Source organism: Castor canadensis, chromosome 1 (assembly GCF_047511655.1).
Source record: "Castor canadensis chromosome 1, mCasCan1.hap1v2, whole genome shotgun sequence".
NCBI classification, from domain to species: Eukaryota; Metazoa; Chordata; class Mammalia; order Rodentia; family Castoridae; genus Castor; species Castor canadensis.
In genome coordinates, this window is record NC_133386.1 from 56,755,781 (window position 1) to 56,771,548 (window position 15,768).

General features: G+C 40.2%; 1 protein-coding gene across 2 annotated transcripts in view; it reads left to right on the forward strand.

The window, feature by feature from the left end:
- The window catches only part of Prep (prolyl endopeptidase), a 119,036-nt gene that overhangs the window by 11,005 nt on the left and 92,263 nt on the right, over positions 1-15,768 (forward strand). For both annotated transcript variants that reach the window (XM_020184652.2, XM_020184653.2), the window contains exons 3-4: positions 11,714-11,847; positions 13,417-13,547. In XM_020184652.2, coding sequence (XP_020040241.2) covers positions 11,714-11,847; positions 13,417-13,547 — 265 coding nt within the window. The remainder of the gene's footprint in view (positions 1-11,713; positions 11,848-13,416; positions 13,548-15,768) is intronic.

A 15,768-nucleotide genomic window follows, 5' to 3' on the forward strand; every position in this document is an offset into this window, starting at 1 on the left:
CAAGTCTGGCTGTCTTTGAAACTGTCTTGGGGCTTGGGTTCATGAGTGAACCAAATGTGGATTATGAGCTGCATATATCTGATGATTTTTGTGTTTTCCCCGAGAGCAGCCTTTGGCAAAATGAGAATAATGACAGCTCCATTTCCTGAGAGAACTCGTAATAGGAACCAGGAAAAAAAAAATTGTAGAGTCATTCCTTCTGAAACAATAAAATTGTCATTTGTTTCAGAGAGGATCACATGAGTACACACTATAGATCTTCTTTTCTAGGGTATTGTGTGGTCTCCTTTCCTCTTCTCCCACTGGCTGAGTTGTTAAAGGTAGCCTCACTACACCTGTGAGAAGTAGAGAAAACAGATACCCTTCAGTCTCGCAGGGTAAGGAGCATGAAAAGGTCATCTCTTCTCTTGTCCTAATAGTTTTTTCCCTTGGGAGGAAAGATTTAAAATTTAAAGGACAGCTGATCATCTCTGATATTTAAATAGTCATAGGATTAATATGTAGAAATGTTATGATGTCACTGAGGTTAGTAGAGAGCAAAGCATAAAGAGATAAGCGTCTGCTTTCCCTGGTTCTCTTTCATGTCTGTACCGAAATCAGTTTCATATTTGCTTGCTTGCTTTTGCTTTGGTTTTAACTCTCTAAGGTTAACTCTTAAGGTTAAAGCTAGATTTGTGAAGCAGCAATTTCTGCTATTTCTGGTATTAATCTGGCCCCTAGCACGGGTCCAGAGCCATCTCTGGAAGAACAAGTGTGGAGCTAGGTGAGCAGGGATTCCTCTATCTCACTGCCTTTCCCTGTCAGACCATTGTTTGTAAGAATGTAGGAGAGTTGGAGAAGTGGAAGATTGATCCGGGGACTGTCAGCACCCTGAAGGGCTAGATAAAAATCTCTAAGCCAGGACTGGAGGCGTGGCTCAAGCAATAGAGTACCGGCGTGAAACCCTGAGTTCAAATTCCAGTACCACCAAAAAAAAAAGGCTCTAAGCCAAAAGCCAGCCTTGCAAGTTGACTGTTGGAGCCAAGGCCTACTAGAAATCAGAGCTATAAAAGGCTTACCTTGTTCTTTGGACACTTCAAGACAAGCTGGAAAAATCTTCTTTGTGGATCATTCCTCCCTCCTATGAGATTCCAATGTTGCTTCTGTGTGGAGGAATTGAGTATTTGCCAGATGAGACCAGAACTCAGAAGACACAACTTGTAGCCCTTAGTCTTTCATTTTCTTCTCCCCTGATCATAGGAAGGTACTTAATCTGAGATTGATTTTCTTTGTAAGAAGAATAAGGTTATGTTCATTCATGGCACTCAAGTGAGTACATGTATGTAAAAATTCACTTTACATAAACAGCAGTGGAGGATGGTGCTGTTTGGATGCTGCTGCTTAAAAGTACAGGGATACAAATCTTCCAACTCTTCCTTCTAGTTGCTTAGTCAGAGTGTTGAACCTTAAAGACTTTTTTAATTCATCCATAACAATTAGCTAAATTTTCCTTTCAAATTCTAGGTTTTCAGAAAAAGATACATTCTCAGCATTGATTTTTTTTCATTGGAACTGTGAGATGTAAGTGTGGTTTCAATGTTCTAAAGCCTTGATTAAACTGGGCCAAGGATAATCATAAGCTGTTTGATAGTATCCCTTTTAACTGATTCATTGTCCCACTGGCAGAGTAGGACTGTGAAACACCCCTCTACCCATTCATTAATGTTTCATGCAAGGATCTGGATGGAGAATTACTATTGTATGTCACCCTTCTCTAGTGGAGACAAGAAATGCTTTAAGTAAATACCTTACCATGTATTATGCAGTCTCTAAGACTTCATATGTCTTAAATGTCTCATTACCTCCTGTGGGAACATTTAGCCTTATTACAGTTTGTAAACGTACTTCCCATAAATCCACACTTGAAATATGTATTTAGGGTATAAATCCCTTTTGATCTGTGAGTGGGATAATTATTAAAGGTATGAGGAAGTTGTTGGTACCAGGCCACTCCTCCCTTCTAAGTACTGTGTTTTTTTTCTTTCTGTCTCCACTCTCTTGCTTTCTGTAACAGGAATTTTGATGTAAGCAGCAGAAAACTGGTTCTCGTCAAGTTAGACAAATAGGGAATTTAGAGGAAGAATGTGAGGACAGATCCAGGGAGGAACTGAGAACCATACTTGGGGCAGGCAGGAACCAGATCGTTCTCAAGCTCTTGTGTAGGAATTCCCCACTTTTCACCCAACACTGCTAATGGGATCAGTGGCTTTCAGTCATTCAGCCCCTCTGTTCCTTGTTCAAGCAACTGTGTCCCCAGAGAAGGAGTCTTGATTGGCCAAGCCCAGATGTGCTTGCCCCTTGGTTGTTCTGAAGCAGTCAGGGACCATTTCGGCTCCTGTAGTGGTAGAGCTGCTACCTGGATTATCTGTCCCACTTAGAAGGGCAGGTTTGTGCGTGCTGACTGCCCCAAAGGCCATAGGCTCACTGGTCTCATTCATCTTTCTCCATGTACTTCATTTTCTTCCTTTCTCTTTCCTCTGTCTTCTGTATTCAGTTTATCTTGTGCTCTTGGGCTGAGAATTAGGTTAAATGAGGTAAGTAGGCTTCATAAGACAGAGAAGATGAGATGTGTGCCAGCCTGAAATTTACATGCTAACTTGGCAGAAGCAGAGATTGCAGATGGCCAAGCCACTTCATCTTTGAGCTTTTGGAGATTAGTGCTGAAGGGAGGCTGGGCCACATGTTGAGTAGAGATTAGGACTATGGCCCGTTTGTTTACTATCAAGGAAAGCTCCATTGTGGAAAAGTCAGCCCTAAACCACTAATGAAATGCTTAAAGTACACGGATACTCTCAATATCAACAATTTCCCTGTAGGTAGTTACTCAGTTTGATTTCAATGATTTCTGTGAGGAATTCTGACATCAGGTATGGTATCTTTGGAACACAGTTGTTAATAACAACTAGTTGCTGCAGGTGTAGTTTAGTGGTAGAGTCTGTTCTCAGCATGCACAAGGCCTGACTTCAATCCCCAGCACAAGAAAAAAGGACAAAGATAGTTATGATTGATCTCTCTCTCTCTCTCTCTCTCTCTCTCTCTCTGTCTTTTCTTCAACCAGGAAATAATATTTATAAAACCCCTAGACAATTTACTGTCTCATTCTGCCATCTCCACAGGGACTCAGTCACAGAACCAGGGCATTTATTAAAAGCACAAAACCCCAAGTTGTACTTCTTGAGCATCTGATTTCATAGAAATTTCTGCTGTCATCCCCCAGGTAGTTCTTAAGATCCAGAAAGTCTGGGAAAACTCCTCAGAGAATACTTAGACATGATTACAGAATGATGATCATACCTTGGATTTATTAGGGCCTCTTTTCAAGGAGCCAAAGTTTTATTTATAGCATTAATGTAAATTAAGAAAGAGAGAGAGAGACAGTGTGTGTGTGTGTGTGTGTGTGTGTGTGTGTGTGTGTTTCTAGTTTTTCTGGTTGGGAAAAACCAAAACATGTCATAAAAAGACTATTGGGACTTACCTAGTGCTCTGATCTTTTGAATCAGTGCTGTTTAATCAAACACGTGATTCTCTGGGGCTCCAGCTCTGCCTCCCCGAAACCTCTCCCTTTCTCCTCATCCTGATCCATGCCTGACACAGCCCTGGGTGGGATAACCCTTCAGACATTCAGCAGTTTACTAACTTGTCTCTCTTCTAGACTCTTCTTTCTACCCCATTCCCTTCAGCAACTCATGAGAGTCCTTAGAGATCTGGGAACCTGCTTATTCGTGAAAAGTTGACAGTATACAGTCATAAAATGAGCAACTTTAGAGGTAAAAAGACAGGCTTGAATTCTGGCTCTACAATTTTACTAGATGTGATGGTTTTTAGCTTCTCTAAGCTTCAATTTTCTTGACTTGTGCTTTGGAGAAAACCACCTTACATAGTTGTGGTAGAAATTAAATAATGGTATTTTTGAACCATTCATCAAAGTGACAGGCATATAGTAAGTATTTAATAAGTGCTCACCATTGCACTTATCACCAAAAAATTTAAATAGCATGGGAATTATTTGCTAAACAAATAATTTTAAAAACCTTAAAACTGTCATGGCACGTGAACAGCACATAATCTATGCCCTGATAGGGTGCTTGGTCAGTATGCCAGACCTCAGAGCTAACTGGGAAAAGAAAGGGGGGCATACACAGTGCCCCTGCGATACCCATGGGCTGGTATAGATGTACATCCCATGAATGGACCGATGGCACAGAGACATGGCTTTACTTCAACCAGGAAATAAGGCTCTATATAAACCCCTAGACAAAGGAGCCTGGAGTGGCTCAGTCTTTCTGAGACCCCTCCTATGCAGGAGCTTCTCTGCTCTTTTCCTCTCTACTTAACAAAACCCTGCTCTTGGCTGGTGTTGTGGCTCAAGTGGTAGAGCACCTGTCTAGCATGAGTGAGGTCCTGAGTTCAAGCCCCAGTGCCACCAAAATAAATAAATAAATAAATAAATAAATAAAGGGGGAAAAATCTGTCTTTTGCTCACCTCATTGTCTGTAACTTTCATTCTTTGATTTTACAAGACAAAGTTTCTGGCAGCCACCACTGCACACACAAGACCACTGCATCATGGCATGGGGTTATGTATATTAGTCTTTTTCTTATAATTACTCTTCCCTGTGGGTGATTTTTTTTTTCTGTCTCTTCTAATTTTGAGTATTGTAACTTCTGTCCCTTTCCTTCATTGATTTAGCTAGAGCTTTGATTGAATGTGCAATTTTTTCCTTTTGTCCAAAGAAAGAGTTGCTAAGAAGTGTAACTATGTAAATTTCTTTTCTTTTAAAAATCTTTTATATGCACACTTAGTTTAATTTCCCTTTCCTCATTTAATGATAAACACTGTTAGTGTAGAATGTTTCCAGGCTTCTCAGCCTCAAGCAAGCTTCTGGTCAGCCCCGCCTTCCAGCCTGCTCCTGGTTGTCCCCTTTACCTGGCTTAGCAAGCCAGGTACTCCTAGGAGAACTGTTCTAGTCAGTGCTCTCAACAGGCGATGCCTGGAAGCCAACTGAAAGCAGCTCACAGGAGAAGAGGAGCTGTATGGCTTATATTATTGGAGTCCAGGGTTTATGTATGAATATGCATGTTTAGGCACAGCCTCAACTAGGAGTGCACATGGTATTTCTTTTAGGTCATCTACATTTCCACGATCATGTTGTTTTTTAGCCACCTCTCCAGTGTGGTAGGGAAAAGTGGGTGTTGTCTCTTTAGGCTTCATATAGCCCCGCATCTCCTAGGTAAAGATAGCCTCTATTTGCCAGTGTTCATCTCTGTCCCTGAAAAATCTTTCAGATAGCTTTGCTTGGGCTCACTACTCCTTTATTGACTGTTGCCTGTAGACGAAAATTGATGGGAAAAGTCTGCTAATAAAAATGAACAGGGTTGGCTTGGTGGACTGGCTCAAATGGTAGAGCACCTGCCTAGCAAGTACAAGGTCCTGCGTTTGCATTCAACCCCCAATACCACCAAAAAACTGTTCAACCAACAGACCAAATAAAAATGTACAGGGTTGACTTACGTGAAGAATGTGGAAGGGAATTAGCATAGACATTGGTATCCCTAACTTCTGTTAGATGGAGGTACCAGTTATGGTACCCAGAATCCTCACTGAGAATGCACAGGTGCAGATGATAAGATCTGGTGGAGAAAAGGTTGCCCTCAAACTCTCTGAAGGCATAACTGTCACTTTCCAGACCCAGCCTTTTTATTTGAGTACGAGCATCTGGGCTAGATGTTCCTCGTCAAGCGTAGTATGGTCACTGCTCTTCAGTATATGGCCTGTCCAGGCACTCATACTGTCTCTCAAGCCTGTTCCCTGTGCACTCCTGAATTACATACCAGGGGACTAGAGCAGGTGCATTCCCTCTAGTGTGGGGAAGTCACGCAGACAAGCCTTAGACCAGCTGCATCCTCACCCTGCATGGATGTTCTGCTAGCCCTGGATCTGGATATGGGTGTTGTGGTTGGCCGGCAGAGGACAGAAACCACTCTCTGACTGTCTGTGGGCCTTCCCAAAGAACCAAAAAGAACAGATTCTTTTTGGTCATATCCCATGAACTGTAATGTGCAATAGTCTTGTTTTCTTACTGGCCTTTAGATTCACTTATTGATACAAGAATTATTTAGGAATGATGTATATTGTGTTTGATTTCTTTATGACTCTGTAGTTAAGTTTGGATTTGAGGTTTCCTCATCAGATCTCTGGTTAGTAGAACCACAGAATTGAGCCAAATGGAGTTAACATTTTAGTTTTGAATGAGCTCCCTAGTAATGTCTAGTATTGAGAACAAAGCTTAACTCTTAGGTCAAAGGTTTCAGTTTCCTTCTCCCTTGATTGACAGTAACGAGCCCCACTGAGGGAACAGGCTGAGAAGGTGGACAGAGACTTGACTGGGCTTCTAGAAGTCCTCACCTGACCTATTGACTATGAGAGTCCTCTTTACCTGAGAGCAGATGGTCCTAGAGGGAAGAGATGGCCCACTTTGGGTTTGAAATATTAAAACACAAGCCCAAATGCTTTGTAGCCCTCACTGATTGAATTAGCTCCTTTTTCTCCTTGGGAATGAGAAGGGGGTTTGCTGGGCCAGAAGGAGAAAGGCACTTGAAAGTTTAAGTTCACTGCAAAGTTTTCTTCTTGGGTCTTAGAGAGTCTCTGTTGTCTGATGTATTACTTATTTTTGTGCATATTCAGTGAATACTGGAAAATAAAGAACACCCTGGAAAGTACATGATTCCAATCCTTGATAGTCTCAATTTATGATGTGTTTCCTGAAAAGCAGCCATCTCGCTCTCATCTTTGGCATGGCCTGCTTCTAGTTTTCTGTGACTCTATTGCCCTCTTGGTCTTGCATTCCTCAGCCTCGAGGGAAACTCTGTACCTCATAGCTTTTTTTTTATGAGAGTGTCCCTGCCTTTGGAGGGTCACTTTGAATTCCGCTAAAGTGAGAGGGGATCCAAGTGTACTGCCCCTTCCAGCCTCCTGGATACTCTCAGCCTTTCACTTAGGTGGGGATTGTGGTTTCCTGCCAGCCCTTGGTGGACACCAACCACATTTTTCAGAAGCCCCTAATAGTTACTGATTTAATCTAATATATATCTATATTTGTCTGTCTATCTGTTTTATATACATATATGATGGGATGTATAAGTATGTGAGTGACATACACATATATACATATATCTCAATTGTCCCTGGGTATCTGCAGAGAATTGATTCTAAGACCTGCCACAGATACCAAAATCTTTGGATGCTCAAGTCCTTTATATAAATAGTATAGTATTTGCCTATAGCCTATGCACATCCTCCTATATATTTTAAATCATCTCTAGATTACTTTTTATATATAAAGAACTGCTGTCTCTGAATAGTTGTACTGTATTATTTTGTTAATAATGACAAGGGAAAAGGTGTGTATGCATTTAGTAGAGATTTAAAAATTTTTTTCCCCAAATATGTTCAATCCACAGTTGATTGAATCCAAGTGTGGATATGGAGGGCTGATTGAGCATGTAGCAGAAACTCAGTTTGTGGAATGTAGATAGCACCATCCCTCATTCTTGTTGTCATTAGAAAAGAGAGGAGGTTGATCCTTGTGCAGAGTGGTGTCCCCCTAGAAGTGCCTCCTGGTCATCTGGACTCTGCAGACAGCCCCTCCCCATGCCTATCCCTGCTTTCCCCACCTTTGTTCTTTTACAGTATTTATCTTCACCCCTAATTCATCACGTTAGTCACTAGGTGGCACATCATCATGTTTTGTATAAATGTTTAGTTAATGAGTTAGTGTCGGCATCATGTTTATGTAAGAATTTTAAAAGGACTTGATTATTTCTTTTTTTAGTGAGGCTGTATTTTTTATTTATACTTCTGCTTAGAAAGGCACAGTTAGGATGTATATATTCAGATGGAAAGCAATCAGTAAATGAGCCTACATCTGTCTTCCATAAGTCTAAATATATTTTTAACTGACAAATAAAAATTGCAATGTTTATTGTGTGCGATATCATGTTTTGGTATCTGTATACATTGTAGAATGGCTAAATCAAGATATGTAACCTGTGAGCTACCTCACATACTTATCATTTTTGTGGTTAAAACACTTAAAATCTACTTTGTAAGTAGAGAAAAGGATTTGTCCAAGTTATGAAAGTTTGTATTATGCAAGAACTTGAGACTTTTAGGAATTTGAACATTGTTTGTTTTTGCATCTGGATTTTTGTCTTAGAAGAGTGCAGTCTTGATCCTGACTTAGACCCCTCAAAATTGCAAAAAAAAAAAAAAAAATCAGTATAGTAACTGACCAACATTTATGGGTGGGAGGTGACAAAATTGGGTGTACTATGTACTAATCTTAAAATTACTTAGTAACATTACTATAACTGGTGTAAGTTTTGTGAAAATTTTATATGAGGAAAGCCAAAGTGTGTGCTTTAGAGTGAGATGGATTGTGTTGTAGTTGTGATTATGACATGGGACATGTAAAAGAAGCAAAGCAAAATAGAGAAACAGTTGAAGAACACATTTTGCTTTTCCAGAGAACATGAACTTAGAAATCTGTTGCTTGTTCTTTGACTGTTGGACCCACCAGGGGCTGAAGTACAACCAGATATAAACAACAGTCAGCATTAGGATGCTCACCTTCATCCCAGGGACCCCGAGTGGAAGAGGAAGGACTGCCAAGATCCTTAGCTTGCTGGCATCTCAGCGTGGGGACCCTATTTAGGGTTCAGACTATGTACTTAGAATGTTCTGGCAAGGCCCTTCTAGCTAATAGTTATTACAACTGCAAACTAACCTGCTCTGTGCCCATTTTCTCTGTCTCCACTGCCATACAATGGTTGTTCCTGCTCATTGCAGGGATCAGCTTGTCTCTCACCTGGACCACTGTCTCAGTCTCCTAGCTGACCTGTTTCCATTACTGCTCCCCCACAGTCTGTTCTCCATTAATGTAGGATAATCCTTTTATAAAGATAAACCAGATGATGTGTCCCTTTAACCAGTCATGCCTTATTTGCACTTTGATGACTGATTGAAACTTTATCTCTGCCCCTCATGCCTGGGTCCTCCAGCTTCAGGTGCTTCCTCTCCTCTCATTCTCAGCCTTGCTGACCTTGTTACTCATCTTAAGACCTGCCAGCATCTCCCTCTGCCAGGGTCACTGCAGCTGCTGTTTCTTCTACCTGGAGCTCTCTGCCCCACTTGACATGGCTGGTCCCTCTCAGTTCCTAGATCTCAGTTCATTCAGGACCCCTGCAGAAGAGCGTCTCTGCCCGCCTGCTCAAATAAGTGCCTTCCCTCTCAGTGCTCCAAAGATATGCAGCAAGTGACTGGTTTGTAAATTTCCAAGCCATCATGGGTTGATATTGTGAAAATGTAGCAGATGCCATAGCCATTGCTAGAAAGGTCTTCAGCACTCTCAGTTTCTGTATGGTCTCAGTGTGAGCTGACCGGAAGCCAATGGTACAGGGGCCAGCACCGGTCTGTAAGATGATGCTTTGAGTAGCAGCATTGCTCCACTGAGTACCCTGCATATGTCTTGAGAGCTGTCCACTCCCTGCAAACCCTCTGGCCTGTTTATTATCTCCCCCAGTTGAATGTGTGCCCTGTGATGGCATGAGGATGTTGCCTTGTATCCATTGTTCATCTCTTCACAGTGCCAGGGTCAGTGCTAACATACTCCAGGTTCTTGTTAAAGCCATGAAGATGCCCCGATTCCCTGATGTGCCTATCCTGCCTGGCCTAGTCAAGTCCAAGGGGGAAAAATCAAAGGAGACCCGGGCTGCCTTTCCCTTTTCCTTTGGGTGCATCTGCTTCATGCAGTATCAGTGATGGCTAGTGTTGCTGGTATGGAGCGGTGCCGGCCTCAGTGTGCCTCCATCTCCCCGCCTGTGAAGTAGGCATGGTGTTTCCTTCCACCATAACATGAAGTCCTGCTCATGGACATGCTTAGTGATCGCCAAGCTGCTGCTCCTGTGTGGTTTCTCAGATATGTGTTGATTTTGTAACTAAAAACAAAAGCCAGCTTCTTCCTTCATACTCTTTTTAGTGGGGTCAGCCATCTTTTTCTGTAAATGCCACAAAGTAAATATTTTAGGCATTATTATCCACATAGTTGGTTCTCACCAGTCTTTTTTTTCCCTTTTTTTCTTTTGGTGGTGCTGGGGATAGAATCCAGGTCCTTATAAATGCTAGGCAAACATACTCTTCCACTGAGCAACACTTCTCCTCCCCCCCGGACAACTCCTTAAAAATATAAAAACCATTGTTAAGGGCCTTTACTTTCTGCTTGAATAAAATAAAATTTAAAAAAATGTGAACCATAACAGTTTTATTTTTCTTGAATTGGTCCTCTTACATATACGTTGTTAGTTACTATATTCAGATTTACATTCTTTCTCTTTTCAAGTGTATTACAAACATTAATGAGCTTTGGAACAGCTTCACAGCACAAAATCATGGTGTTTTGTGTAGGGGAACCCAAAACATATTTGCCACTTAAAAGACATTTTGAGCTTGGATGAACCCTGAGAGTTTGATGATACTGCCAGAAGTAGACCAAGGATACTCATCTTTTGTGTGTCATTCAGAATTGATCGTGTTCTCAATTATTTCCTGAATTATTTTCTAATGACTTACCTGTGGGTAGACATCGATGAAACTCATTGAACTTAAAACTGATAGCTATTCTTGCTTCATTTCTTACTAACAGCCAGGTGTGAATTATGAGGCCAGAGTTTTTATAGTATAATAAACTTTAACTCCTATTTATAAATTGGGCATACTTGGCTGCAGCTGATTTTGTGTAAAAACAGACCCTTCGCTTACATTTGCTGTCAAATTGTCCTGGCTTCCTGCATACTTCTCTTGCCTTTCTTATAAGCCATTGTACTTATTCAGCACCACTCCTTTCCGTTTTTATCTTTTTGTTTTGTTTTGTTTTGCAATAATGGGGTTTAAACTCAGGGCCTTGCATTTGCTAGGCAATTGATCTACCACTCGAGCCACATCTCCAGCTCTTTTTGCTTTAGTTGTTTTTCAGATAGGGTCTTGAACTCTTTGCCTGGGCTGGCCTCAGATACCAGTGCCTCCTACCTAGCTGGGATTAAGATGCACCACCACACCCAACTTGTATTTTAATATAGGGTCTCACTAAACTAGCATCAAACTGTGATCCTTCTTCTATCTTTGCCTCTCGCATAACTGGGATTACAGATGTGTACCACTATATCTGGCCCTCTAATTTTATCTCTTTAACTCTGACCTCTTTTTGGATTGAGATCTGCTGAATGAGAAGCCTGGAACCTTGGTGCTGTGGTAATTACTGGATTATTAGTAGACTATTAGCAGTGCGTGGCCTGAGCTGCAGGGCAGTATGTTTGTGAAGAGTGCAGATTCGAAGCCACCACTCCCTCACTGTTTGATAATGGATAACTTTTTAGCCACTGGATCCTCGATTTTCTTACCTGTAAAGTTGGCCTAGTAAAAGAAACTTCTTCATAGAATTATTGAAGGTTTTAAATGAATTAATACTTGCTCTGCAAGCATTAGTTGAGTTAGTGCCATGTAAGAATCGGTTATTATTTTTCAAGGGAAAATACACTTTTGCTGATAGATACTAATGAAAAACATGCCACATAGGGAATTTCATATTTGACTTTTTGTCCATTTTACTTGTCTCTGCAGGCTTTCGTGGAGGCCCAGAACAAGATTACTGTGCCATTTCTTGAGCAGTGTCCTATCAGAGGTTTATACAAAGAGAGAATGACTGAACTGTATGACTATCCCAAGTATAGTTGCCACTTTAAGAAAGGAAAGCGGTGAGTGAGGGTCTTTCATTTCATTCTCATTTTACTGTCCAGTTGAATGCTTTCTTAAATTACAAAATACACATTTGAAACAAATTACCAGTTTATAAAATTATTTCATTGTAAAAGGAATTAATTGCTACTACTGGAATATAAGAATACAGTAAGCCTATCTGATTTGTGGATTTATTACACATGGTTTTGACAAAGAATGATCAAATAAATAAATAAAAATCAAAAGAAATTTCAAATGCAAAAATTTTAAATTCCCACATGCCTTCAGCTCAGTGGATGCTCTCAGTTAGTTCCACATTATCATCAATTATGTTAAAATCGTTGTGCGATTTTCCCTGCCCTTCATTTTGTGAAAACCTGCCTCCTAAAAAAGCAACTAGTGCCCCCAAAGCAGGTAAAAGTGAATGTGCTTAATTTAAGTGATAAAGTGGGAATTTAAGATTTGTTGAAAGGTGTTCTGTCTTTACCGGAAGTTGGGTACCACTGTGGGAAAAATGTGTCCAGCATCTGTGGTGCTGAGCTCTATGCATCCTAACCTTGCGGGTTTTCCTCAGTGTTGGCTTCCTTAGAACCAAGTCCTTATGGATACCATGGGTCTACTGTAATATTTTTGTCCTATTAGGTACTTTCCATGTTTGTAAGAAATGTAGTAGAGATGTAGCCTATGAAGAAATCTAGATTACACAAAATCCTTCTTATTTCATAGTTAGTAATTAGTGAGGTAGGATTATTCATCAACAGCAGTGGAGATTTGTTTCCCTCTAATTTACCTTTGGCTTGTGCTAACTTGGAAACATTTAATGTGCACTTCTTCTGTACTTGGATAGAAATGGGCCACGAAGTAGCCTATGAAATCAGTCTTCTTGTTCCTTTCTTTTTAACATCCACTTAAATATCATCTTTTGCTCTTTTAAAAAATCTCTTTGGAGCCACCATTACAAACTTACTTTAGAATTTTCCAGGCCCTCCCCACTCTTACGCAGAGATCAGCAAAGAAGAGTCTGTGCCAAACTCTGCCTGCACTTGTTTTTATATATCAAGTCCAGTGAACACAGCCATGGCTGTTTGTTTATGTATCTGCCATTGTTGCTTTTGTGATCCAGCTGCAGAGTTCAGTGTTAATAGTGACAGACTGTGACCCACAAAGCCTGAAATATATGCAGTCTTGCCCTTTGCAGAAGAGCTCTGTCCTTCTACCCTAGCAGTCCGGCTGAGGAAGTGGACCAGAATTTCATTTTAGAAAATCTGTTTTCTTCTTCATTTAAAACAAAATGTCACTGCTTTATGTGAATAGCAGTCTTATTTCTAGTGAGTTGGTCCTCATTTGTTTCTATTGAACTAGTGTACCATAAATTATTTGCATACAGAAAGCAGTTCAGATTACAAACACTAGGTGCAGGGAAGTTGGTGGGACCTTTCACCCTTGTCCTCATGTTCCTGTCATGGCCTGATTAGTGTTGTACCTTTCTGTGTTTGGTGTTTTGCTTTGAATTTTGCTTTTATGTGTTTGACTTTACAAATAGAAAATGCCACACAGCTAAATAAAAACCATCTCTGTCCCCCCAGGTATTTTTATTTTTACAATACAGGTTTGCAGAACCAACGAGTATTATACGTGCAAGATTCCTTAGAGGGTGAAGCCAGAGTGTTTCTTGATCCCAACGTCCTGTCTGACGATGGCACGGTGGCACTCCGAGGTGAGGGCCTTTGGGAGTCCCAAGGCTTCACTTGCAGCTCTGAAGTTAGCACAGTTGCTTCACCGCTGAATGCCAGGCAGGGTGTGGACCATATTGTAGAGCAGATGCACACACAATATTAGGAAAGCTAAGTTTTGCACAGTATATTTAGAACACATGAATAATCACGTTCATCTTTCTGGTGTGAAGCAGAATTGGAGAGTAATTCACAGTGGACCCACATTAGCTTCTGGGATTTTGAAGTATCATCATCATTTCCTGCAATGTCCCTGAGACCTATCTGTGACTAGAAAGACTTAAATCTTCTTGTATAAGAAATTTAAAGCTATACAAAGAATGTTCCATTATAAATGTAATTCAGTAAAAAATATTATTAGATCTATTTCCTTGGGGGAGGAGATCGGAGTTTTAAAAACTAGTAATTTCAGTATGCTAGAATTAAAAGTTAAACACAGTCTTGTGGAAGTTAGACAGTTGGTACCCTGTCTCCTGAAAATTCAATTTTAAACACTGAATGCATAAGTTCTACACATGTCCTACAAAATTCTGTCCTCAAGATAACCTTCTCCACAAACCATAGAGAAAATAATCTCAGGATTGTGCTATACACAGAGTTCTAGAGTAAGGAAGCAGGTTAACCTCAAGTTCTGTGGTTTAATAATACACTTTTAAAAAACTTACCTCTTGATCATATACATCCTAGATGTTCCTAGCGAAGTTGGCTCCGCATTTTCCCTATAGTGTCTCTGTTTTGTGGATAAAACACAACCATAGTTTGGCTGTCTAGAACTGAGAAATTGAGACAGCGACATCGTCTAATCAATAGGATGGGACTGATGGAAACCCATCCACCAGATCTACGTAAAGACCTTTCTTCAGGCATTTTGAATCATGATTTAGTCACTCAGTGGTCTTCTTTCCCCTCTAAGAATAGGCTGAGTATATAAATGATGGTCCTTTATTAAATTGGGATTGAAAGTGAGATGCCAGCCACCCTAATAAAGAATGTATTTCCCTGACTCTGAGCCTATAGTTTTTAATGAGTTTAATGCTCTAGTTCTAGTCATTATCCTGCATAGGAATTCACTAATTTTTGCAAGGATCTCTCCTGCAGCCCATCCAGAAGGACTTCATTATAACAGTCTTTTACCTCTCACTCTGATGATGCATTTCAATGGTTTTTTTTAGGGAATGTTTGTCACATGCAAGGCCCTGATGAGTGAAAAGGTGAATTAGGTGTGAGACCTGGTCTTGATTAGTCATTGAGTTTCTTGAGAGTAGTATTATAGGGGAGTTATGATATGAATAAACATTCGGATTCTTTTGTTGGTATGTGATTTTTATATATATTTTAAATCAAAGTAATGTTTAAGATTTTCCTGAATGTTTTCTAATACATAAAAATAATTCATACACTACAGAGCTATGTACCTCATTACCTTTCAGAATGTTATTCAACATTTATATACATTTGAGCCTGGATAATTTATAGGATTTACAAGTGATTTAATAAGGAGGTTATAAAATACTAAACTCATTTCCTATTGATTGAAATTCCATGTAAAAGTAGTAGAAGATCTCTGGTAATAATTGAGCTTCTTACAATTTCCAGTCCTTAGTTAAGTTTAGCAAACTTGCAAGTGGAAAGCTCTGGTTGTCTGGGTCTTATTCTCATAGGACTATGGTATCAAATGCTATACATACTTCACAGTTATAAAAACCACCTTGTGAATATTTGTCAAGAACCATTCCATAGTGCTGAAAATGTTCATTCTGTCAGGGCACTAAAGAATTGGGCATGACATGGCAGTGTTACTTTTCTGTTACTTTTGGAAGGAGCACACTGTGCACCTTCGTTGCACACCCTCAGGTTTTATTTACCTGGACTGTGATGTCATATGGTATGGACACTCATCCTGAGTGCCAATAATCCTCTAAATGAGGTTGTAAGGAGGGATTTCAAATAGTTTGGATCCCAAACAATTACTTAATGGCTACAATTTAATTGTTACATTGTATGTATTGTAATTCAGTTATTACTCCCTATAGATCCCAAATGAGCTCTGCTATTAATTGAGCTGCCATTGAATTCTGAAATTTTCAAAATGGGAGCATTTCTGTGGGCATGTAGTGCAGTACTTCATTTTACCAGTGAAGAAAATGTGACCTACAGAGATTGGGAACTTGGATAAGGTCTTCAGGGTAATCCCTGTAAGACTGA